This window comes from Anser brachyrhynchus (genome assembly GCF_964034855.1).
Source record: "Anser brachyrhynchus genome assembly, chromosome: 1".
Classification (NCBI taxonomy): domain Eukaryota; kingdom Metazoa; phylum Chordata; class Aves; order Anseriformes; family Anatidae; genus Anser; species Anser brachyrhynchus.
This window is the reverse complement of record NC_137694.1, coordinates 72,050,666-72,076,520: the sequence shown is the minus strand read 5'-3', so window position 1 is coordinate 72,076,520 and position 25,855 is coordinate 72,050,666. Positions and strand designations below refer to the sequence as shown.

General features: G+C 42.6%; 1 protein-coding gene across 7 annotated transcripts in view; it reads left to right on the top strand.

Moving 5' to 3' along the window:
* ETV6 (ETS variant transcription factor 6) overlaps positions 1-25,855 on the top strand; it is a 145,395-nt gene that overhangs the window by 34,954 nt on the left and 84,586 nt on the right. For 4 of the 7 annotated variants that reach the window (XR_013945108.1, XM_080576612.1, XM_080576614.1 and 1 more), the window contains one exon: positions 12,832-12,961. The exons of 1 other annotated variant lie outside the window; for it this stretch is intronic. Coding sequence is in view for 5 of the 6 variants with exons in the window: in XM_080576612.1 (XP_080432738.1) it covers positions 12,832-12,961 (130 nt within the window). In the remaining variant the exon portion in view is untranslated. The remainder of the gene's footprint in view (positions 1-12,831; positions 12,962-25,855) is intronic. 2 more of the 7 variants (XM_080576613.1, XM_080576615.1) reach the window with 1 other exon arrangement.

The window sequence follows — 25,855 nt, the reverse complement described above, 5'->3', positions numbered from 1 at the left end:
TTCCATTTTATCTGCTGCATACCTTACCTGTTTGGATGTTAAACAGTTAGAAGTAGGACTGCCTCTCACTAGTCAGAGCAACTGCTCTGCTTTGACATAGTCCTAACAAGCATAAACAACTTTGGTTATTCAAAATAAATTTAGGAAGTTTCTAGTTAATTTTTGATTTTCAACTGTATTACCAAGGGTTGATCTTTGGACCTATATAACCAAACCTTTTCCTTATTTGCTTTCTGTTATTCTGCCTTTCGAAGGACTTTGTGGAAAAGAAAGCAGCATAAAAATCACACAACCGGTTTGGCAGGTCCTGTATAAACAGGAGAAATGCCAGGAAAAGTCGCACATCTTTGTTGCCAGCTTGAAAAAAAAATAAAAAAAATCCGGTTAATTTTCCCCTAACGAAAACCTCAGCCATTGCTATGTGTGAGCAGGGTTGTGGGGAAGGGTGTGTGGTGGGAAGGGCTGGGGGACGCTTGCTAGAATGAACATGTGTGTCCTCAGATGCTGGGAATGTGCTGGGCAATTGTCCCGGCCACCTTCTTGGTTGTAGGAGCAGAAGCAGCATTTTGTCGTGATTCTTGTAAGCAGTTTGTTGTGGTTCCCCCTCTCCACCCCATCTCCCCTGACAGTCTCACAGTGCAGCTCGGGTGTTAAACACACCCAGCTTGGTTAGGTGGGGGTGATTGGTGCCCTCTGTTTTTTTTTTTTTTGCTCTGCCTGTGCCTGAGAAATGCTGTGCTGCTTTTCAAGGCACTTGTGCTGTGACAGTTGGGTCGGGTAGGGAAACCTGCCTTCCAAGCTGGATCTGTGGAGTTGCATAACTGGGGGAAGGGTTGGGGCGCCTCTGTCCCGATTCTTGTGGCAGAGGAGGGACATGTTTCTGGAATGGGCTCACGGCTCTCTTTTGTGCAGATGAGCTCTGCTACGTGCTTGTCAGAAGGTTTTGGTCGATGCTTTGGCAAGGAGGAGCATTAAGAAGTCAGAAGTGCTTTTGGAGGTTGAGGGGTATTTAAAATCAATATTAAAATGCAAAATGAAATGATGCCTTCTGAGGGTGTTTACATGATACCTGCATGCCACCTCGCCTGCCTGATTTCCCTGAAGTCAGCTTTTCCCTTCATCTTTGTCCTTCTGTTACCAGAGCAGCAGTGTAACCGCAGAAACACGACACTGCGGGTAGAGTCAGGATGGGAAGTAGGCAACTTCCTGCTACTTCCTGCACCTCCATTTCCTGATTGTAAAATAGGATTCAAAAGGTTTTCTTCATCTGGTGCTTTTCCATCTCAACTGTTTTGTCTTTGAGCTCTCGAGGGCTGGGGCTATCCTTTGCTGTGTTTCTGCAGCACCTTGAACAACAGCACTATGGTTTGGTTTGCCTCCGGGTGTTATCACGGTGTAATGGTCACGTCGTAATAGCTGGTTTTAGATCCTGATAGTGTTCTTAGGAGAGAATATTACCTGCTAAGGTGTCAAAGTAGCTTTTTGCTTTGCCCTGTGCTCCTGATGGGCTAATCGCCTAGTCTCCTTGTGTTTGGGTCTCTCTGCTTTTAAAGGTGAGTGTAAGAACACTTCTCTTCATTGCAGGAAAGCGGTAATGATGTTATGGGGCCTATGTAGATATAGCATGGTGGTGGGGCCCATAAACAAGCTTTCATATTGAGCCAAAATTGGCCCAGAACTAGCATTTCACTCTTTTTCTTAAAGATGACATCGATTTACAAGATTTCAGTTGGCTCACTTCCCAAGCTTGTCATTTCTGTAGTGAGGCAATATTTGCAGCTCATCAGCAGTCTTACGGTAACGGTGGAGGGGATCTCACTGCAGTGTCCGTTCCGGTATGAACTAGCAGTTCTTCGTTGTGAAAACAAGCCAAAGACAACCAGAGAGAAACTTTAGCACTTCTTTTTTGCCAGGAGCAGTGTCATAACCAATGTTTTGGGATTATAAGCTAGAACAAAATAATAATTTGAGGAAGAACAAAACACAATGCGGAGGCTGAAAGGAACAATTAAAAGTTGGGGTACTCAGTGACCAGGAAAAGCGATAGCAGAAGAATAGCTAAATTGATGATTTTGCACTTAGCCATCCCAAGGCTTGACAGGCCTGTGGGCTCAGCGTTATCCCATTGCCTCCCTGGCACAACAGAGGTTCACAGGGCTGTGGTAATGCCACAACTTGTTTTTTAGAGTGAGTTTTGGAACAGAACTTCCCATCTCCTGTCCTTTTCACCATTTTTCTTCAAGCCTCTTCTGTGGAGCATGTTTTGTCTTGCACCCCGTGGTGCAGCACCTGCTGCCCAGCCCCATGCAGCAGCACCGTGCAGCGGGTGATCCACTTCTTGTTCCCCTTTGGAGTGCTGGGAGTGCCTGTGGAATTTCCACAGCGTGAGGGTTGTGTGGGATGTACTCTGTCACATGGACAGGTCGTACCTGGAAGGCATCTCTTGTTTTCAGAGCAGTTGGGAAAGGATTGCTAATAGCGCTCCTTACACAACAGAATATTCACCCGCTTAGTTCATTACTTATTAGCTCCAGGCAGGGACATTGCAGATTTGTTAATGCTAATGGCCAGATCATTAGAGTGTGCAGCATTAGTGGAGGAGAAAGCATTTAATAAAGAGACATCACTCGACCCTGTCATTGTCCCCAGAATACAGACCATATTGTTAAATTCAGTCCCTGCTCTCATCCTATCACCTCTTCTTAAAAGGATGGCTTGCTAGGAATCTTCAGCTTCTTTTCAAGCCCATGTGAAAGCTCATCTTTTCTTCTTTTAAATCAGATATGCCATGCCAGTTGTTTCTTTACAAACATATTTAAAAAGTCTCCTTAAAGTTCTGCCAATGCTGATGGTTCTGTGTTGGAAGGACCATGTTTTGGAGGAAATAAAAGATTTTGCTGTGCCTCAAGCTATCTTCCAAGGTGGTTTATTTACTTTTTCTAAGTAATGCTTTGTATCTGATGTGTTGATCAGATCAGCAGAAGGCTCAGTTTCTTCTAGTGTGCATTCTGATACTCACAGACTGCTGTCTGGAGGGACCTTCAAAAAGATGTTAAATAGCTTGCTAAAGAAGTTGTTGAGTAGCTGCTAAAAATGTTTCTTTTACAGGTTAACCTGTCTGCAGATTTTATTTCTTCTGATGTAACTCAGCTTCCTTCAGTGGTCTTCCATTGAATCTTAATGTTTTAATCATCCTTCTACAATGTCTTCACAGTATATATTTCCTTTCCTTTGTTTTTATTTCCTTTTGGCTGTTGGGCTGTATCTGTCATATCCCTCTTTGTCTCTGTAGCTCCTTTATTCCTTCCTTATAAGCTAGACCTTCTGACTCTTGTAATAGTTGTCTTTCTTGTATACATGGAGATGTGTGTATATATGTGTGTATATATATATATGTGCATATAGGATAAAATGCAGAATGAGAAGCCACCAAATGTGCAGGATGCAATATTCTACGAGAAATCCTGCCAGCTGTTTTTTATATACTCTTTTGTTAGAGTTTCCTTTTTAGTCACACTGATCTCATGTTGTTCACTTTAAAGTAAGTGGCTGGAGTAGGTGTAAGATAGTGGGAGGGAAGGATTGTAATTTGATGTTTCTTCCATATCCAGTTTCTGTACAGCAGACAAGGTCAGTGGAAGTATGGCCCTTTTTAGGAACTCCCTCTGCATTCAGTATGCTGGGGTTCAAATAATCTGAATCGACCTGATATTTTGTTGTGGCAAATATCCATCTCCACTTCTTTCTGCACTGGCTTATTAAGAAGATCTTTGAGAATGGGTATTTTATGTGGCTGTCTTTCTCTCTCCCTGGATTCTGTTCGGTTTACCTGAGCACCCGAGTGGGTCTGCCTGTTTTTTCACCAACAGCCCTTATTATAGCTCTCCTCTTCCCAGGCTGGGGGAGGAGAGGGAGGACTGGCCTATATTCCCTCTGGAAAGTTGCCTTTACCTACTTAGAGGTGGTGTTGAACAGGAGGGTATGGCACATTCTCTGCCTGGCTGCCTATGCTGAGTTGCTTTTGTACCATTTGAACCTTCAGGAGCAGCAACTGTAAGGTGTAGGGTTAGACCCTGTCATGGCACCCTCGGGTTTCTCTGGGTATTTATTTGGTATGTCCTTTTTCTTGGGAAGTTTGAGGTGTAATAAAATGCCATCATGGATATGAGGTGGTGCAGTGTATGCCATGTGTTTCATTTTGCTGGTGAGGTAAGTTGTAAAGACCTCAACCCTGCAGGGTTAAACTGTAGTTTTGTGGGATAGTCAGTTGGTGCAACTGTTCTCTAGTCTGAAGTGGTCTTCTAGTGCCAGAAGCCAAGCCTGCAGTCAGGGTTGCTTTCTCAGTGCCTCCAGAAGTTGATAACCTTCTTGAAGAGGACACGTTCTCATACTTACCAGGGCAGGCACCTACCTGATCACACACAAACAACTTTTTTTCAGTTTGTTATAGTAGCTGATTTTTGGGTGTGCCTGTACTTTTGAGTGATAACAGTTACAAGATAATTATGGCATATCATGATGCAAGTTGTTTTCAAACAGGTATACACACCGTTCACCCTCAGGTTCCAACTGATTTCATGTAGATATGGGGAGAGAGTAAAATTAAGTGACTGCTGGGGAAGGTAAAGATTGAGTGAGATGGCTATGTGGACTTTACTTCCAATGGTTTAAATCAGGACCAGAATTGCTGCTTACAGAAAGCTACTGGAGAACGTTGCAGGTACAGATGACAGCAGAGTCCAGCCATGCAACAGGATTGAGATAGGCCATTTCTTATACTTATGGTATTTTAAAAATGTGTATTTTGCAATGTTGTAGCTGCTCAAGAATTTTGTTTCTATTAATGACTGATGATTAAAAGAAACTGTGACTTTTACACGAATTACTCTCCCCTGGGTTTTCTGCTTGACTGGTGGGCACGTGGATAATCCATGGCAGTGAATGACTTGAACTTGTCCGTGTGATGGTTCTGACATGGGGTTTGCGCTATGGAAGTGCTTAATATCCCCTATCAAGAAAGATCCTGTTCATAGTAATTGTAGGTTCAGTAAAAATGTTGCAGCTTTCCAGTATCCTCACAGCTCCCTAATGTGACCAAGTGGAAACACTTGAGCTGCCATGCTAGTCCGAAGAAACCGCAGGGTAGCTCTGGGATTGTCCATTCCTGTAACATGAGAGAGGGCAGCTCCTTGTATACCGTGTTTCCCCTTTGTTTTCCCATCTCAGTTTCATGGCCTCCGGAAATTTTGCACTCAAGTGATGAGTGCGTGACTCCCATGATGGGTGTTGAGGGTGTGAGTTCCCATGCACAGGGACAGGGTTGTACAACCTCCATATGCTAGAGATGAAGCTCCCCAGCACTCCCTGCTTTACAAATGAGAATGCAAAAAAAAGTGCAGTAAAATCCCTGATGTGTGCAGCTAGCTATCTCAGCCTGGAAAGTCTCTCAATTGCTCTCCCTGCTTCTTGCTCACTGTCCACAGCACTTTAAAGCCTCGTGTTTTTGTAGCCCTGCTGTAACCTCTCTCTCGAGCCTTCTGTGGTGCTTTGTGCTAAGAGCATGTGCAAGCAGGATCATGGTCTAGGTGCAAAAGGGGTTGCTGTTTGGATCACAGAAGCAGCTAACTTTCACCATATCTTGGCTGAACGGAGGTCAGCAGCAGATTTTTCAGAGAAATTTGAGATGATAACCCCATAACACAAACTTCGTAGTTACAGGTGGAAGGGAGCCGGGGAGACCACAGGGAGCTGGAGTTTCTTCTTAACATCAGGCAGTTGAATTCAAGGTTGACTTCTGCCTTGAAGTAGCAGGCCAGGTGGGCCAATTGTGAGCTTTGCTGCCTCTCTGCGGAGCCTGGAAGGGTCTCCTGCTTCGACTTGGTAAGGCTTTACTCCCATCTTGGTGTCTGACAATTCCTCTTGCAATTTTTGAACCAGGATTTGCCTCCCATATATATTTTATGATGCCTCCCTTGGATATCTATGGACAACAGTCTTTTTTTATTCATAGAAATGAATAATCCTTTCTTAAATCTTACTAAGCTCTTTGCCTGAGTATTGTCTTGTAGTTTTACTTGATGTTATCTTCCTTCAGCCTGTTTCTACCCTCTATTCCGCCATATTAGCAGTGACCTTAGTGAAGAGATACTTTTTGAGAATGTGGTTCAGCAAGTTTCTTGCTTCATTTATGTTTGCTTGTTAGAGATATTTTGAGGTGCTCAGACAATAATAGAACCCTTTCATGGCATTTTCAACAACAAGATTGACCTCCGCAAGCTGCCTTCTCACAACACTTGAATGCATTAATATTGCTGCCCGTAAGACTTAAATTTAATTAGAGCAGTGGCTGTAATCATTTTGGGAGAGGCATGAACTTCCCTACTGTCTCCTTTCCCCTTCCCTTTCTTTTGCACCTCTCTGTCTTTTATCTGCCTGAGTGAGGATTGAGACCTGAGGGGGTAGCCATCTCCTGCCCCTGTGCTGGGAGTTTCATCAGAGGCAGGCTGAAGGCAGGAGGCGGGGAGGAACTGAACTTCACAAAATCACTAAGGTCACTGAGACAATCTCTGCTCCCTGTGTGCAGGAAATGAGATGTTAATCTTTTCCCAGTGCTGCTTTGCATAAGGTCCATTCCAGAGAGCTGTGTTTGTTTTAATTTCTCTAATTACTGATAGTGTGCTGATTATGCTGCTATAGATTTGACGTGAATTGCTGTATTAATGGGATCAAAAATGAGAAGTCTGCCATGGAAATTAAGGAGACGACAGCAACTGGGGGAAGGGAGGGAAGTGGAGAGTTTAATTCATACCCTGATACTGCAGAGCTCTACTTTTCTTTTTCTGGAGCCTGATCCTTCTTCCCTGGCAGCAGTTAGAGTATGCAAGCTACAACATTGACCAAAATCCCACAATATTTTACTTGTATACCCAGTGCTGTACAGACTCTTAGGGGCTCCGATTTCCTCCCTCCTCCCTGCGTTAGACCCTGTAACTGTGGGTGGTCTCTTGGACTTTTATATCCAGCTGTAGCATTGCACACAAAACACTGGTGAACACTGCATACATCTTCCTTCCCTTTCTTCTTCTCCTGACTTTCGTCCCTAATGATGCTTGCTCTCTTGCTGTCGACTCCTGTGCTAATCTTCGGCAGGTTTGCTGGCATAGCCCTGTTGAGTGCCCAGAAATACAGGGCCCTCTGAGGCTTTCCTGCAAGCAGCTCCTTCCCACCAGCAGCACTCTCCTCCAAGGCTATTTTTTCCTGCTGACTTACCCAAGGCACCCATGCCTAAGAAGAGCCACAGTAGCAAAGACAGCCCCCCCGCCCCAGACTTCCAGGCTCCCCCAGCTCCTGGTCCCTAGAACCTGTCTTACCACTTTCCATTTCTAGATATGTTTGCTGAAGGAGGTGGAAGCCCTGGTGATGTGTCCTTGCAGAGCTGAACATCCTCCATGATTTGGGGTGTATGGTTTTACGTGCAGAGCATTGGCTTCTGTGGTCCCGAGAGCTACAACCATACATTTCAAACCTGGATTTGCGCAATCCAAGAGTGTGTTACTTCAGGGTTTTTTAAGCCAGGGCTTCCCCAGAATCAAAGAGGGCACCAAAACCTCAGCACACCTGCTATTGCTGCCCTCTCTGAACGCATCCCACAGGTGAGGAACTGGAGTAGGGTGATAGGATGATACCCAGGCAGCTGGGAGCTTCCCTTTAAAGCAGCATCTCAATGAGTAAGGACAGCCTGTGAGGACACAACAGGTAATGTTCTGCTCTTTTACTTCTAATTGTTTGCCCCCCAATAGTTACCACAACCCAAATTTCCATATCTCCACCTAGTGGTACCACCCACTTCTCATGGGAAGCTGGAGGAAGCCTTGGCCGTTTGGAGTAGCTAGGGTAAGCAGGAAATGTAATGAGATGGGCAGAGTGATGGAGGCACACCAGCAGCCTGGGTGGCAAGTGCATATCAACTTTCTCTCTTGGTTGACTTGCCTTTTGTAATATCATTGCATTAAGTACAGGAATAGGTTTTTACACAGTGATAAGTCAGCTGCCTTATATCCAACGTAGCGTATTTGCAGACAACATTGGCCATTTTGATTTCCTGGAGGCTGCTGCATTGGTAACATATTTCTTTGCTTTATTAATAAATAAAAAAGTCATTTTGGCATACCACTCAATCCAGCTATTTCAATGTCATGTCATTGGGATAACATAGGGGCTTGCTTACCATACTTTATGTATTTTATTTTAATTTATGTGAAATTATATGTCTTTTGTGCATGCCATCAGAGAAGACTTAATAAAGGGACAAGACTGTTAGAGTGCAAGCTGGAGAACTTTTGTAATGAAGGTCACTGTTTCAGAGTTTAGGAGGGTGTACATTTAGCAAAGGTGTGAAGTTGTTTTTAAATTGCAATGTCACTCATCCTCAACTGTTAAACTTTTTTTAACTATTATTAAAAGGCGACTACAAATTTAATTTTACGATTTGGATATACATGTATATTTAAAACCCGGCAGTATGAACAATTTGTGTTCCTAACCAGAATTTTCTAATTGTTTAGGTTTTGTCTGTAAAGGATCTATCTCAGTTCTTCAATGTGAAATCAGTGTGTAGTGGCTTCAGGAGTCTGGTCAGCTGTTAAGTACACTTCCACTAGGTAGTCATGATCAATACAGCTTGTTAAGTTACCTTACTTTTTTTAGACAGGATGGTTTGATCTGAGGCTTTCTCAGCACCTGGATATTTAGTATTTCGTACTTTCCTAGTACAAAGAAGAAAAAAAGGTACCTTGTCTTGGTTCTTAAGCATATATCTAAATCAGTCCCTACTAGATAGGGCAGCTGAAAGCATTCTGTGGTCTCAGCAGTCCTGCCTGGGTGGTTGTCTCAGTGATACTGTTGGAGCACCAGCCACTGGAGCAACCCCTAGAGTAAACTCTGTGAAGGCTGACTTCCTGTAATCAAGGTGACATTTCATGGTGAAACTTCCCTGACTCAGTGTGAGCTAAAGAAAGCCTTTCAAAAACTATCACAGCAGGCAAGGTGCCATTTGTTTTATCTACTGCGTTGTGGCTACTTGCAAAATGTTAGGGATCTGCTATTTTTTGAAGTTGTTTGTAGATTCTAGTTGTTTGGGGCTGAGCATTTGATCCCTTGTGGGTTTAAGTGTTTCTAGAGTCCCTTGGCGCATGGTGAATCTGGAATGCAATAATGCCAAACTCTTTCCTAGCACTCATCGCCAATAATCTGAGGACCACAACAAATGTGTATTGACTTAGCCTCTTTTACTAGTAGACTAAACTGCAGCAAGGCTCAAGTACACACAATGAGGTTCATCCTGATTCTGCTCCCTGTACTACCTATCCTGCCTCCCAAGCTGTTGCTTGAACAACCCTACCATTGAACCATCTATTCTTGGCCTTAATGCAAAGGAAAATATTTAACTGACTGGTTACGAAACTCTTTCAGAAAAAGTTCTTGTAGGAGAGTATCTGGTTGCATAACCTTAAGAGCATGAGATGCCAGCCATATTTTGTTTGATGGATCCTGTAGGAAAAGTACCACTTGTTTTTTATCTTCACAACTCCACAACCGTTCTCAAACAATCTGTTTTCACTGGTATGAAGACAACAGATATCTTGTGGAAGCGTGACTCTTAAGAGCCTCAAAAATACTGGAGAAGCATGTGTGACCTCATGCATTCACACTCTTGTGTAGGCAGGGTGCTGTGTATGGTTGAAGCACGGAGCTATGGTAGGTTGCAGGGCTGGAATGATGTTTGCAGTTCTGCTTCCAGCCATGTTACTGACTCATGCTGCAAACAGGGATGATGTTAATTTTTTTTCACGAGCCCAGTGACTTGACCTCCCTGTGACTTTACTATTCCACACCTTTTGGAAATCTGGCCAGGACAGTTACGAGGGCCACTATTTCAGGATGCACTTGTTAAGTCTATTGCACTTGAGAGGCACATGCGGTCTTTTTTCAAGACAGCTTAACTCTGAAATTACTTAGCTCATTTGAGCTTTGCTCTTTCTGTAACTCAGGTTGCCTATGTGTCTAATAAAAAGAAAAAGACTTACCTAATGTCTGCAGATTGCTTTGATAGTTGGGTTAAAGGTGCTGGAAAAAATGCAGAATTGGTAAGAGAGGACATTTCAAAGGCACAAATAAGAGCCAGAGAACTAATTCCCCTTTGTACCTTTAAAATGTTTTCTGCAAATATTACCAATTCACACATTACTGTGGATATCTAAGTTGTGTGGAAAAAATAACTGGGACAGAATGAATGAGTCTGCATTTCCACAACTTCTTTTTGTTTTCTGCTGTCCTGTTCTTATGAATACTAGGAAACAATGAATCAAATGTATTTACTTAAAACAGTACATCTCCATGCAACTGTCTTGGTATTAATCGGGTTACCATACGCCTTTAGGAGGTTAATCAGTGCTGAGGGAAAGGCAGCTTGTACTGCATGCATTACATCTTGTTTTGGTGTAGCACCTTCTGGGTGTTGAGGGAAATGCATTGGATTTAGTTTTGTCTGCTTCTTTTACTTTCCTCCTGCTGTTGGCCAGTGAGAAGGCCCTTTGAAGATGCTCAGCACTTGACTTAGCAGTGGTGATTTGAGTATTTGTGTGAGCATGAAGTGGGACCTGAGGTCAGTCTGCACCCTGTGTTCTCCAGGGGGAAAAGGACTTCAGGTCTCCCATCTGTCCTCTAGTGCCTGTTTGCAGAGGCAAGCATCTGTGTGGCTGTGTTTCAGAAGTGTTCCTCTTTTTATAAATATTCTATAAACAAAATGAGCAGCTGCAGTGTGGTTCGATTATCTGAGCTGTGGATCGCAGCAGGAAATGCTAGGAAGTGGCTGGTCTTGTTGCTAATCGCTCGTATGTACACCACTGATGAGAAGGTGCAAATTCCCAGTGAGGCTGCAGGATGTGCTCTGGGCATGGATCTGAACCTCCCAGGAGTGTGAGGCCTAGTGCCAGCCATTTCAGGTCAGGGAATGAACTGTGTAAGTTAGAAGCAGAATGCTGTGGAGCAGAAAGCTCCACAGGTGTGTCTTTCAAGCATGTCCTAGTGAACATCCCTGTTGATGAAGAATACCTAAATTCATAAGAGCTGATGGACAAAAGCCGAGCCTGAGTGGACAGAGTAAGACACTGAAGGACACTGTGGAAGACTGGAACATAAAAGTGAACAGTTTGTGGTACAAAGTAGTATGCTGAAAGCCAGGGAGGCTGTGCTCACAGAATTAGCAACGTAGTGGTGGTGGAGTGAGAATCAGCCCGCCATCCCACTCAGCCTAAACCCAGAACAGGTAGTGTTAAAATGGATTGCTTATTCTCCATCTGACAGTCAGCAGCGGTAGATAAAGTACAGTGGTGGGAATCCAGACATTGAGGTGAGACTCCTGCTTCTACCTGAGCAGGTACCTGATAGCAGCACCTTATGCCAGGCTGACCTGGGCTTGGTTAGAAGCAGTGGCTGAGAGACACGGGACTTTCCAGGTGTTGCATGGCCCTTTTCTCTTTGGACATGTCACCTAGTCTGCCCAAAGAGTTTTCTGCTTTAGTATATTTATTTACTCATATTGTACAAAGCTCTACTTCCCTTTGCTGGCAGTGAGGGTGCTAATGTTATGTTGTACAGGTGCCTCTATCAGTGTCAGTCCAACTCCCTGTTGCACAGCCATGATAATGTTGTAGTTTGTAATGGAAGTGATTACTTTTTCTTCCTCCAACGGGGCTTGTCATTTCCACTTGCCAGAGATCAGGGTGAGGGTAGGGAGTTGCACCTATACTGTCCTGCAAACACTTGGGAGCAAAAGCAGCTCCTTTTGCTTCTACAGAATGTGGATGTAAATCCACGCTCTTTGCACTGCCATCATTAAATGTTGGCAGCCCAATTCTGGGGCATAATATGCACTGCCTTCCAAGAAACATATGATAATGATTTCTTTATGTTTCTACTGAATTGTGGCTATGTTTATTTACAAAGGGTAAAATTTATTTTGTGATTGGAGGTCATGTTTAGAATATGGAAGAGTTTTCCCACCAGATCGGATGAAATTTCAGTCTTGAATTTCTTGGCAGACATTTTCATTAGAAAAAAAAAAAAAAAATAAAGTGACAATTATGAACCTAACACAACATTTGCGGATTGTCCTTTAACTCTATTTTGCTGTCCTTGCTTAGCTGCTTTCTGTATGCTGATTTATTTGGTTGCAAGATAAACTACTTCAAAGAAAGTGCTGGTAACTAGTTTAGGTGGGAAGAAAAAAAAAAGTGCCACATTACTCAGTGGTAGATAGGGTACTTTTCAGTGATAGTTTAGTTTTGTCTTCGCTGCAGAAAACCAATGTCTTTAAAATGCTCTGAAGGTGTGAACTGTTGAATACTTAATAAACAAGCTCAGATCTTTGTTAGCACAAGATTAAGTGTTTTTAGTGCTTTCTGTAACAGTACGCCTGCACATATAATGTTGTTGCTGTCAGATTTTCACCGACATAAAACCCACTCAGGCTCCCCACTTCTGTGTCACTTCCCTTTCCTCCCCTAGCAAATTTCTGAGAAAACCCTTGGAAACTTCTTGGGCCTCCTGAAAATTAAAACCATCACTGTAAAAGCTGCTCAGTCTCTGGCTGCAGGCTCGGAGCAGGCTGTGGTCCAGCCGTGACCCCCGGTGCCGTTTGGCCCCACCATGCATACCCCTCCATCCCTCCTCCTGCATCCCCCTCCCCGGCTTGGTTTCACACCTCTGTTCCAAAGTTTACATTGTCCTCTCTTTTTTTCTACCCTCTCCCCCTTGCTTTCTTTTTAACAGCAGGAAAGAATTTCCTACACACCTCCAGCGAGCCCGGTACCAAATCACACTTCCTCGACACCACTACATGTCCCAGTGCCTCGAGCGATAAGGATGGAGGAAGACACGATCAGACTGCCAGCACACCTGCGTGAGTGTCAGTGCGGAGGCATGCCTCCTGCAGCTGAGGAGGGTGCGGGGCAGGGTGAGGGGGTGATTTTATTTATTTATTTTCATGGAAGAGAAGTGGGGGAAGCCCTTGGCTTTAGACTTTCTTCTAAGCTTTTGCTAGTTTGATTCTCTCTATATTATTTTTAAACAATGGAATTCACTCAATTACAGCGCAGATGTTATTTTCTGTCATCTCCCCCCTTCCACTTCTCATCAAAGTTTGGGCTTATTTCTCATGACAGGGAAAAACATGGAGGTTTTATTTTGATGGGAAGCACTGTGCATCTGTCCAAGTAGTGGGAGTTTCTCAGTGATGTGCTGTGGCACAAGGTCAGTTTCACAAACTGTGACAGATGTATTTTTTAGGCTGTTACGGGTCTCAGTAGTAAATGCTCCTGGTGCCCAGACACACTACTACTGCACTGACAGAAGCAGTGGGGAAAGAGGAAGAAAGGGCCTAGCTGTGCACAAAAGGATGCTGCAAAGGAGGAAGGGCACATCCCTGACATTGGAACAAAAGCTGGAGCTGGGGGCGAGGCAAGAGCCAGGCACTTCCTTACTGAAATGATTTAATGTTTGAGGAATAGGAAAGGCCAAGGGCTGTTGGCCATTGAGAGGTGAATTAGTGAGATAGGGCGGGGATGAGGAAGTGTGGAATTTTCCTTTTTAGAGAGGAAACAGTTCTGATGTAAATAGAGAGGTTTTAAGAAAACTTTTTTCAGGTGTCACATTCCTGGGGTAGTTGAACAACAAGCAGCAACAAGGTCAGCAGCAAACTAACTTTGTGTTGCTAACCCACAGATGTCTTTGGGATTTTAGAAAAGGAAATGGTCTTTGAGGTAGTCTATTAAAAAAAAAAAGTCCATGTTTATCATGAGATGTTCTCATTCCTGTCCTCAGCAATCTTCAGGCACATTCCTTTCTGGATGCAAACTGTTCTCCCAGCACTTCAGTAATCCTGTGCTTGCTCGCTTGCAGGCCAGTGAGTTGCACTGCCCCAGGATCACTCCTTGCCCATGCTGTTTTCTGCACAGTCGTGATTTTGCCTGCTGTTGCCTCTTGCTCCCTTCTGCCTGTGCTCTGCAGCATAGCCCAGGTTGTACTTCTGATGCGCAGGAATGCAAGCTGGCACCGCAGCCTTTCTGCCTGGCTCTGGCCTCTGCCAGTATTCCAGAGCTCCCAGAGCATGCCTGCCTGTGCATGTGGCTGCTGGCCTCTTTCCCCAGTCCAGGGAGGACTTGCTGTGGCACTTAGAATGCATTTTGAAGATTATGTCAAAAATTTAGAGGAAAAAGTGAGACACAGAAGCAGTGCTTCTCCACACCGTGGCTTTTAGCCCGAGATTTTTTTTTTTTTTCCTTTTCATCCCATTAGTTGGTGCTATTTAATTCTTCATTGGGAGTCACTGCCCTTTCCAAACCTAGGATCATGGCTGGCTTTCAAATTAATTATTGCCTTCCCAACTGGGTTTAGCAGATGCACAAGACGGGAAGGCGGAGACCCTTGATACTGAAAGAGGTGGGGCACTCAGTGTATTTACTACCAGCTTCCTTCCCATCAGCTAGCCGGCATGCTAGGTAAAGTGTGAAGTTTAAAGGGTTTCCTTTCAGTCAAAGCTTTTTTATCTGCTATTTTAGGTGTGATTCAACTTTTGCCTCGATTTTTTATTTTTTTTTTATTTTGTTTTGATTGGCATATTTTTAAACTTGCAAGGAGGCTTTCATCCCATTAATACTTCCACACTGGTCTGATGTGCTACAGTGTAAAAACATAGAAGATTAATCATTAAGCATCTGTGGAATATCCTTCCACAAAGTCGGTGTATCAGATAATAAACAATGCGAAGCACGTTTACATAGCCTTACTAGTTATGGTACATGTCAGTATAGTGTTTTTTAGCTCAGTATGCAGTAATAGTCACATTAAGAACCACCGTTTAAAGTATACAGATTCATAGCTGAGCCAGAAGGGACCGTTATGCATTTCTAAAATAATTTGTTACTACCTGAGTTATAGTAGCCTTTAAGTTCAGTAAGGGTTTGAGCATGTTATGCTGAAAGATTTCTTCTCTCCATGTAAAGACTTAAGTGATGAAAGGGATAGAAGGCCTCTACGTAAGTTGTTTCAATGCTTAATTATCCTCCCTATTTGCTGCTTTTTTTTTTAAGTGCCCTATTTATAGTTTGAATTTGTCAATCTTCATTTTCAAACTATTAGATCTCATTATCGCCTTTCCTGCTAAATACTGTCAAAAGACTACTCTTGATATAGGTGCTTTTAGATAAAGTCACTTCTTAACCTTTTCTTGGCTAAACTGGATAGGAAGAGAGGTTCTCAAAGCTGTCAATCTTTCTGTACTGCTTCTAGATTTCAAATTATTTTTGTATCATCTCTTGTGAACTGTTTCTCATCTAAGACATCCTTCTTAAAATGAGGACATCAGAGCTCAAGATCATATTCCAGGAGCAGTCTTCCTAATACCAGGTATAGAAAAAGCTAAGTACCATTTGGATTTGGGGTCATGAGGTTCAAGAGGTATTAACATGGGATTTTGCAAATCGTGCATGTACCCCTCTCACTTTTTAGAGATGTCTGAGGCACAGATTTGGACCCAGATCTGAACTACCTTAAAAGGGAAAGTAGCCATGTTCTAGTTCAGACTGTGCTACTATGTATGAAGACTAGATCTAGATCCAAAGTCTGAGGGTTTTTTAAATCTGAGTTTTTGTTTGGTTCCATTCTTATTATTGTTTTTGTTGATTAGGTAAAGCATTATATAAAGATTAAGAATCTCCTTTAACCCTCACTCCAATGCAACAGGGAAATCTGGTAAGTGTCTGCAGCCATACACAGAACTGGTAGTTGGAGAGGGCTCCCCTCATTCTCTATTTTCATGAAATTCTGATGACATTTACCAAACCAAAGGCAAGAGTTCAGTGTCCTAAACTGTACATTTTCATTTCTGCCAATTTGCGAATTCAAGAGCTGTGCTACAAGTGCAACTGTGAAAGTAACAGTTTGCCCAAGCACTGATTTTCACCTTCAGTGGCAATGTAGGAGGAGAAGAACAGGAGAGAAATGTTTCAGATGGACCATGAAATGCACTCGATAGATTCGGACTGTGTTCTGTCCCTTCCTATTGGAAATTTCACTTTTGCTAATGTTTAAGAGCACTTTAAAGGTGCTAATAGCCAATAGTATCTGGACAATTAGTAGAGCAATTTCTTTTGGTTCTATGAATTATTCCTCACTGTTTGGTGAGCACATGGTTCTTAGCTATGCTGGCCTGACTTGATCCAGAGACTGGAGAAAAGAGAAATGAAAAGTTTGGAAGAGTGGGATGCATATCCCTCTTAGCTGCAAGCATACAAAGCACTTCTCCTTTCTCTTTGGTCAACACAGATTGAAGTCTACAGAGAAACCCCTTATCCTGGGGTTGATGTGAAAAGTTTTTTCCATTCTTACACCTCCTTTTCTTTTTTAACTAGCAAGTTTCTTCCCAGCTACTACTGCTGTAGTATAGAACTGCAGTGTAATCAGCTGTATTATTTATAAAGCTGTGGAATAGTGAGAATGATTTTCTGATCGTGCAACATTTTCTCTGGTATTGTACTTCTCTGTAAGAGATTTTTGACCCATACTTATAAACATAGACATTTGCCTAACATCCACTTCTTATTTATTAAATAAGTATTGGGAGCGTTGTAAATAAACTGTTAGTGGGGAGCTGGAGACTGTTTTCCTCTATTTTAAGTATGTAGTCAGAATGTACAGTCATCTCCAGTTTGCTCTTTGTCCCTGGTGTGTGTGCTGTGGTAACTTTGCAGCAAATCTAATCTCTACCAGACTGCACTGAAGTCAGGTAGAGAGAACATTTGGAAAATGGAGATGTTTACCAAGAACTCCAGAGAAGCAAGTTCAGTTCTCATACAAGGCTCTGCCCTTGGTGTCTTCTGTGACCTTGGGCATCTTGATTTAGCTTCCTTACTCTAAAATGAAAAAACGGTGATTGCATAGATTTTTTTTAGAAGTTGTGAAGATTAATAAAGTGTCTGCCCAGATACTGTGATAATGGAGAATGCTGAGATAGGTGGAAGCTGTGAAACTATTTGCATACCCCTTAACCCCTTAACTCCAAGGAAGCTTACTTCATATTACAATTGAGAAAAAGTTTTCTCTCTTTTTTTTAACAGATTTTAATACAAAAACAAACAAAAACCTTTTTTATCTGGTTCAATGCTATTAGTTACTCTTTTTCTGCTATGGCCAATACCTTGGGGTAAAAAACTCTTGGAGCAGAATAGAGGGAACTCCATTTAAGTTATGGATGTGTCTTAATATGCAATAAGTCAGAGAGAAAACCTTTTTTCCTTTTTTTTTAATATACAGAATAAAAATAAGGTGTTTTGCCTTCTCTTCTAGAACAGCAACTGTAATTATGTGCTTAAAGGCTTCATGATTATTTTTTTTATGTTCAGAGAGAACATAAAACTTCTTTAAGAAGAGAGACAGAAATATCAATGCTGAAAAAGGACTTGTTGCATGCTCTGATCTGTGTCTTTGCCTGTAAAGCAGCGTTCCCCCTTACACATTTCTGTCAATTTGTACGGTCTGATTTTTATCTCTGAAGGGCGCCTTCCTTTGGGAACGCATGTGTTTGTTTAAGGAGATGGACATTATCTCACAGGCAAAGATTTCAGTGTTCTCTATTGATACAAGCGTGAACAAGAGTTCATTTCTTCCTCTGCACTAATTACTCTTCTTTCTTTAGTGTTGGCATCCTTTATATGCCTGCAACCCATTGTCATAGCAAGGCACGTTGCACATTCTTTTCTGTACGCACATACCAATTATTCTTGGCAGCAACTAACTTTTATTGCTCTTGCCTTTCTTTGAACTCCTGACAGCCTGCACTGATATTCAGAGTGAAAAGGCACCCCCAGAGGTCACAGTACATGCATCGCCTCAAAAGGGTGAACTTTTACATAGGGAATGTGGTGTTTGTCATCATGTTGACTTCACTCACTTTTTAGGATGGGGGCTTGGGAGGCGGAGGAAGATGGGAACCTGTTTGTAAAATTCTTTGAGAACTCCTTGTTTCAAATGCAAGCTTGGGTTCTGGTCTTTGGTTTTCCAGTCTGGGATATGTTCCAGGCTACAGATGATTTTGATGAACTTCAGAGCATATAGTTCTGGTCATATACAGCTAGTCTGATCATATTTTTTATCTTAACATCTTTGTGTCCCTTGTATCTACTGTCTGTTCTACTGCCTTCATTGAGGAGGACAGAAAGGAAATCTGTTTAATTTTCTGACATGATTGTATTAAGGACTTTAACTTTTAAGTGAGTACTTCATAGGAATCTTCCTGCATGCCTTTTTTTATTGGTATTTGAAACTCTAATTCAGTGGAGAACAGTCTCGTGACTCTGTGCTGGTTGTACATCTTCGTGACCCTAGCTGTACCACATTCTGCAAAAAGGCCCTCTTTGTCATGGTTAAGTCAGGACATGAGTTAGAAGGGCAGGCCAAGCAGTTGAAGGGCTTTCAGTTGGTGGGTACTTTAACCTAAGGCATTTATCAGACCCAAAATTAATTTAAAGAAAGCAAGCAAGAGTTTCTTTTTCCTGATCATACATTGGTGTTTAGATGCGTCATTTGTGTTTTAAGGGCACCAGTTTTCTTTTTTTAAGGGAATGCAGGAAACAATAAAGGAGGAGGAAACAGCAACACTGTCAGGGTTGCCAAGGATCCATTTTTTCTGTGTAGTGTCTATTAATTATGCTACTCCTTTTATTAATCCTTTGGCACCTGTTAATTATTCTGCAGTTTTGGCTAGCAGCTGGAACAGCCACTTCGAAGCATTAAGCATATTGTTATTTAGTTACTAGAATATTCAGTGCGTTGAACTGAAAGTATGTAATGAGACGGGAAAAAAAGCCCTTCACCCTAAGCCACATTTAGAGCAGCAAGCAATAAAAATATTTGCTTTGGAAGGATCTTTGTGGAACAAAACTAACTGACGCACATTCAGGGAAAATAAAATAAAAGCTTCATAAGACAAAGGGACTGTGCGAGGTGGCCAGAATGTCAAATTAATGACTCTGAGACTAATCCTGGTCCCACTGAAATGAGTGCTATGATTCCCACTGAATCTAACAGGATCTGAACTGGCCTCTTTCTGAGATGATTGGCTTTTTCCATACCCCTTTTTGCTCTTCTCTCACAATATGGCCTCTTAAGCCTCATTCCTCCCTCTTGCTGTCCTTTATAGGCTCGCCTCTCCCCCTCATCTCCTTTCTATGTTTTGTTTTATTCTCTCTCTGGATAGCTTGTACTTTTCTAAGAAATCCCAATCCACTCAAAAACCAAACAAACAAAAACACAGACAAATAAAAAAAACACACAAATAATAATAATTAAAAAAAAAAAAAACAGAATAATTGCACTGTTCACTACCACCTTGCTGTTTGGAATGTTTGATCTCTCTGCTGTTGCATCTTCTTCCACTGTGGGCTTTTCTTGCACATTTATATTGTGAGCTACTAAGGGCAGGGTCTATCTGTTTACACTGTTTAGCAGTGCCTCCCTTAGTAGATCATAATTTTTTTGTGGTCTTAAGGCACAATTTATAACTCATAATAATCTATTGACAGGCTGGCTGGACTGCGGAAATGCTAGCTAGCCGTCCTTTCAGCCTCAGTGACCATTATTTTGGTCAGCCCTAGTGAAGTGACTGGGCCTGGCTCCTTCATGACTGTGAATTACATCTAGTTGTTAGGATGAAAAGCATGAACAAGGGAGAGTATTGTTTGATAGCTGGCTGAATATAAGCCAGCAGTGTGCTCAGGTGGCCGAGAAGGCCAACAGCATCCTGGCTTGTAAAAGAAGCAGTGTGGCCAGCAGGGCTAGGGAAGTGATTGTCCCCTTGTACTCAGCTCTGGTGAGGCCGCACCTCGAGTACTGTGTTCAGTTTTGGGCCCCTCGCTACAAGAGGGACATGGAGGTGCTCAAGCGAGTCCAGAGAAGGGCAACAAAGCTGGTGAGGGGTCTGGAGAACAAGTCTTATGAGGAGTGGCTGAGGGAGCTGGGCTTGTTCAGCCTGGAGAAGAGGAGGCTCAGGGGCGACCTTATCGCTCTCTATAGGTACCTTAAAGGAGGCTGTAGAGAGGTGGGGGTTGGTCTGTTCTCCCACGTGCCTGGTGACAGGACGAGGGGGAATGGGCTATGGTTGTGCCAGGGGAGGTTTAGGTTGGATATTAGGAAGAACTTCTTTACTGAAAGGGTTGTTAGGCATTGGAATGGGCTGCCCAGGGAAGTGGTTGAGTCGCCATCCCTGGAGGTCTTTAAAAGACGTTTAGATGTAGCCCTTAGTGATATGGTTTAGTGGAGGACTTGTTAGTGTTAGGGCAGAGGTTGGACTAGGTGGTCTTGGGGGTCTCATCCAACCTAGATGATTCTGTGATTCTGAGAGGTCAGTTATACCTGTCTCTTGCCTAAAAGGCCAGTTTCCCCAGTGGCTTATCTGAATTTAACTCATCTACAGATTTTCTCTAGTATCAGGGACCACTGTCTGTATTTTTGCTTGCTTCAGATCGTGCCACAAAAGCAAAGGATGTATGCTAAAGCTTAGCAAAATGTAGTTTATCAATATGGCAGGCCTTTGACCTCTTGGGTGTGTTATAAAGCACAGCCTGCCTCCTGGGTGTTTCTTACAGTGAATCTCCAGCCAGCTTTGAAGCAATCATACAGGCTGGTACTTTGGATGGGTGGGAAGCCCAGTCTCAGATTCATTCTGGCACCATGTCTGAACACAGTACAGATGCAGCCACTCTTCTTGAAAGAACTTGATCCAGAATATGCTGGATTGGGAGGGCTAAACCCTCATCACTGATCCAGCTGTGAAAACCGTGACCTTTGCATCAGGAAAATCCTGGTTTACATTTTTCTGACGTGGTCTTTTTTCATCACCTCTGGGAAACTGAGCCCTTTGTCACAAGGTTTACAGCGGGGTGACTCGGGGACCATTTAGGTGTCAAGCCTGATACAAACAGCAGGCGAGTTGAACCCTAAATCTCCTTACCGCTGCCTAGTTACTGTTGGCAGAGGCATCCAGATCAAGTGTGAAAAGTGTCCTAGAGGGACAGTGCTGTGAGTTGGCTTCTGCTTCTTGAGAGAGTATTTTGGACTTGAGTGTTGTTTTGTTTGTTTGTTAATTTATATATGCATTTATGTATACACGTATTTTTGTGTGTATGTGTGTATCATATTGTATACACACACACACACATGCATGTATATACGCAGACGAAGTTAGTGCAGTGTTTTCCTGCAGTGACAATCCCAGTCAAAGTGTGTGGAAGGATAGGATCCTTCCTATCCTAGAGGGAACTTGTAAAGCAGCCCCAAGGTGGGAGGGTGAGACCCATGCTTTGGGGCATATACAGGTTGTGGTGTGGGATTCCCAGTGGTACTAAGCCAGCCTGTTATACTCCTGCAAATCTTCACTCCAGGGTTTTAAGTCTTCAAAACACAGACTCACCTCTGCTCAGAGGGGAAAGGGAGCATTGTCCCTTTAATGTGGGATTCAAGCCGATCCCTAGTGGAATTCCCCTGGAAAGTGTGGGGAGGAATAAGAATCAAAAGCAGCAGGACATTTATGGTATTGCTGTGTTTGAAGCATTTTTAGCTTTGTCTTAAAGGGATGCTGTCAAGATCACTGAATCTAAAATTAGATTGCTTTTTCTTTTTCCATCCCAAATGTGTCTATTTATTTTTTTCGTTTGTGTTATGTTACAAATGCTTCTACGTTAATCTTTTTAAGAACTAAAATTAATGTAAAGAGCCCGATACTTATAATAATGCTGCAGTTATAGAAGACACAGAAGACAGACTGTGTGTAAGTCATGACTAGAAACTCCACAATAACAAACCGTTTTGTGTCGAGCACCTTGCAACAAAAAACAGAAGTGTGGTTAAAAAAAAAACAACAAAAAAAACCAAAAACACACAACTTCAGAAGCAACAGGCCATGCATGCTATGTCCAGTCCTGTAATAATAAAACAGGGCTGAGCCTCTGAACATTGGAAGAGAACACCACTGTCCAGCATTAGAGGGGCTCATCGTTTGTGAGGAGAAACCTACTACAGATTCAAGGCACTTGGGATTAATGTAATGAGATGTGTGTGTACGCGCGCACACACACACCAATTATTTGATGTCCTTTTTATTGCATTGGATTTCCTTCTGCACTACTTGTATGTCTTCTTTCCCCTGTGCTGGCACTCCTTCTTGATACTTAACAAGTACAGCCTGATAGAATCTCCATTAAATGCTTGATTTACAACTCCTCATTTTACTGCTGGAGCAGAAGGACTCAGTGATTTGTATGTTCATTGAAGAAGTCTTTTGTAAGATGGTTCTATCCAGATTTGGAGGCCCAGCCACCAACACCTTAGTTAAGAATCTCTTCTCAAATCACTTTCCAGATGTATTTGGAGGGGGAAAGCACTTGTGAGTCAGCCAGTCCTCTGCTGTGGATGCTTGTGCACTGTCTGCCTTTTGTGGAATGAATATGTTTACACAAGAAGTGAACATATTTGTTCAAACTTTGTTTTGTACAGGACTAGCATGCTACTATTATTGTACCAGTGATCTTTGTTCAAGATCTGTGGAGTTGTTTATATATTTAGTAGGAATACAATTAGTGATGCTGGGAGTTAATGAACAGTGACCACTGATGGGCTTTCTATGGTCAAAGAACTGGGATGTTTGCTCAGCTCCAAATCTTTGCTTATAGATCTTTACGCATAAAAATCATACCCTGGGAATAGCCTTGGGCAACCTGCTTTATTTATTACATATGCCTGTGTGATTTTGATCTTTGTATACTTCTATATCCCACTGAGTGAAAGTGTCTGTTCTCCACTGACAGCAGGGTCAAGTAACTCTACAGCAATTATACAGATCAGAAAATGAAACTGTCAAATTAAGCTGTGACAAGTTAAAATTAAGTTAATATCTCCAGTGATTCACCAGCTGTCCTTCCTGCCTTCAGAGGCACAGGTGTAGTGTGGTATGTGTTCAGTGGAGAGACGGGATGAGGGACTCCTCCTATGGCAAAGTGCTCTTTCAGGTCTATAGAAGCATTTTTTAATGTTCTCCTCAGGTGTCTTGAAGCTTCTTGACAGAACAGACCTCCCAAATGGGCAGTGACCGGGTCAGAGCACTAACTTTTTTTATTTTCAACCCACCAGCAGGAAAAAATAAAAAGAAGAATATTTTTGAAGGGAAATTTCCTTTTTGGGTTTTTGTATCTCTGAAAGAATTTCCGATGTAGGCAGACAGTAATTCCCAGCTACATGCTTCCTGATAAGGAAACAGCTCCAATAAATGCAGCTATAAATAGCTACCTTTTTATTTTTTAAAATGTAGAGAGACTTGTTCAGCCTTTCTTTCAAACTGATGAAAGAATGGGACAGTATAGGATTGGAGTCTTAGATTTGGCACTCACTGGATCTCCAGATCCACAGATTAAGTTTTTAATCTGTATTTATACAACTAATTACATTACATAAAGTTTAGTTGTCTGTTTATTTCTGCTTGTCTTTCTCATGCCATTGTAAAGGAAAAAAATGCTACCTTTCTATATGGTTAACATAAATTGCCTTTAGCCTTCCTCATGAGAAAAAAAGTATTACTTGCCTTAAGCAGAATTCACAATGGTTTTGCTATAAGCCTGCTTTTTATTGGTTCTCTTTCTATATATAGTTTGTTAAGGTGACTTGTAATCTCAGGATAGGTAGCATGGTCTTTATCTACACTTCTTTTTAACTACTTTTTCTTTTTTTTTTTAGTATTTTCTGTGGATGTGCTGTAACACATTCATAGTAAGGCATAGATTTCCCTTTTTCTAAAAGTAACTTGTTGGGATAAATTTGTGCTGTTAGTGTATAAGCCTTGCAAATTTTCTGTATTATCTCCCTTTTTTTTATGGTTCTTTTTCATGTATTTTTAATGTTGCAGCTTTTGGTTTTGGACTCTAGCTAAAATTTTCCCTTGCTAGTCCTGTTTTTCTTTGTTCCTTTAAATAGTTCTTTTAGCAGTGCCAAACACACAATACCTTCAGAAAAGCAAATAATTGTTTACCCACACAAAATTTTATAGAGATGAGTTAATCTGGTGCAAGCAGTAGAGTGAAAACTTCTTTACAGGTTAGATTTCAGGCCAGCTGTACCCGTTGTTCAGATTGCAATTGAAAATGTATACGTGTCCACCAGCATGATTGTTTTATGGAGGATGAGTCCATGCCATAAATCACCCTCATCAACAGGTAGGCCTTAGTGCTGGTTTCAATCCTTGCATCTGCCCATGGGCTGAAGCGTCTCATGTGGCTGCTGATGGGTGGGTGGCCATCTCCAGCAGCGTCCTGCAGCGTGTCTGAGGACATGCAGCTTTACAGGTGGCGTTGGTGGCTGTGTCCTCTTTTCTCCCTGGTTTCTGTCTCAACTCTCCTCTTGGTTTTCTGAGGGGGAGCACAGGTTCCTCCATGGTCAAAGCAACTGGATGGGTGTGACTTTCTTGCCAATGGCAGTTACCTGAGAGATGTGTCCCAGCATGGCAGGGACTGGGTCAACTCATCTCTGTTTTCCTCCTCCCACCCCTTTCTCCTTCCAGCAGTTTTGCAGGATCTTATGACTTGTGGCCAAATCTTACCCACGAGGGTACTCAGCTGCCATGGGCCCTTCCTCTTGGCCTGCTGGTTGTCCTCAGAGCTGGCCTGGATCCCATCAGATTGCACAAGGGTGCAGCTGGTGGAAGATCCCTCCTTGCCCCTGCTGTGTGTTACCTGCTAAAGTGCCACTGCAGGGCTTGCAAGCAACTTGCACAGCCTCCTGAGCACATCGTTTGTAATCTGCTCTCCTTGGAGAGTACTTGAAATGTCATTACCTTCTCCCTCCTGTGCGCTGGGGCTGCACCCAAAAGGTTGATCTGTGTGTGCAGGTCTTGCCGCACCTCCTCAACAGGCCTGTGGAACATGCACAATTAATATGGTATTAATTAATTATGGGGAGAAGTCACTGCTGGCACAAGAACCAAAGCTTCCAGCTTATACAGTGAATGCTTTGATGCTGAGCTTTAAAGAACATTTCCACCAACTCAAGCCAACAGAGAGATGCTGTGATATTTAAGCCCTCCTTCCTTACAGACTCTAGAGCTCAAAGTCCTGCTGCCCTGGGCTCTGATATCAATAATAGTGATAAAGAAAGGTTCAGGAAGCACAACTGTGGATCTACTCTCCTGAGTAAAAATGCACAAGTACTAGATGAAAACATTGGTACTGAACCAGAAAGGGTTTGTCAAGCCAGCCTAATAGATATTTGCAGGGTGAAAAAAAGTGTGTGACCTTCTGGATCCACTTGTCAATAGGAGTTGTCTTTGCCTTAGCAGCTGCTGTGGCTTTATTCAGAATGTTTGTGTAGAAGTAAACGTGGAGTTTTGTGCTGTGCTTCTACTTTGAACGGTGGTTGGGGGAAGAGAGGAAGGAACAACTGTGCCACTTTTGTCTTATGCAATTCTGAGAATTTCTCCCTTTCCACTTCCTCCTTCTCGGTAGTGCAGAAGGAATTAGCCCTGGTCCCTGCTGGTCCACAAACCAGTTACTCATTTCAGTTCTGCCACTTGTGTGTGTCCTTGTGTACTTCCTAGTGGGGGAAATCTCCCTTTATGTATACAAGTTCCTCCTTCCTAGTCTCTCTTCCGTTCTGATTTCTTCCAAGCAATCTGTCTCCTTCAGTTTTTAACCTCCTTGTTGGCTTTCACTTCCTCTCTGTGCTTTAGTGAAGGCTTTTTGTCAGAAAAACACAGATACTT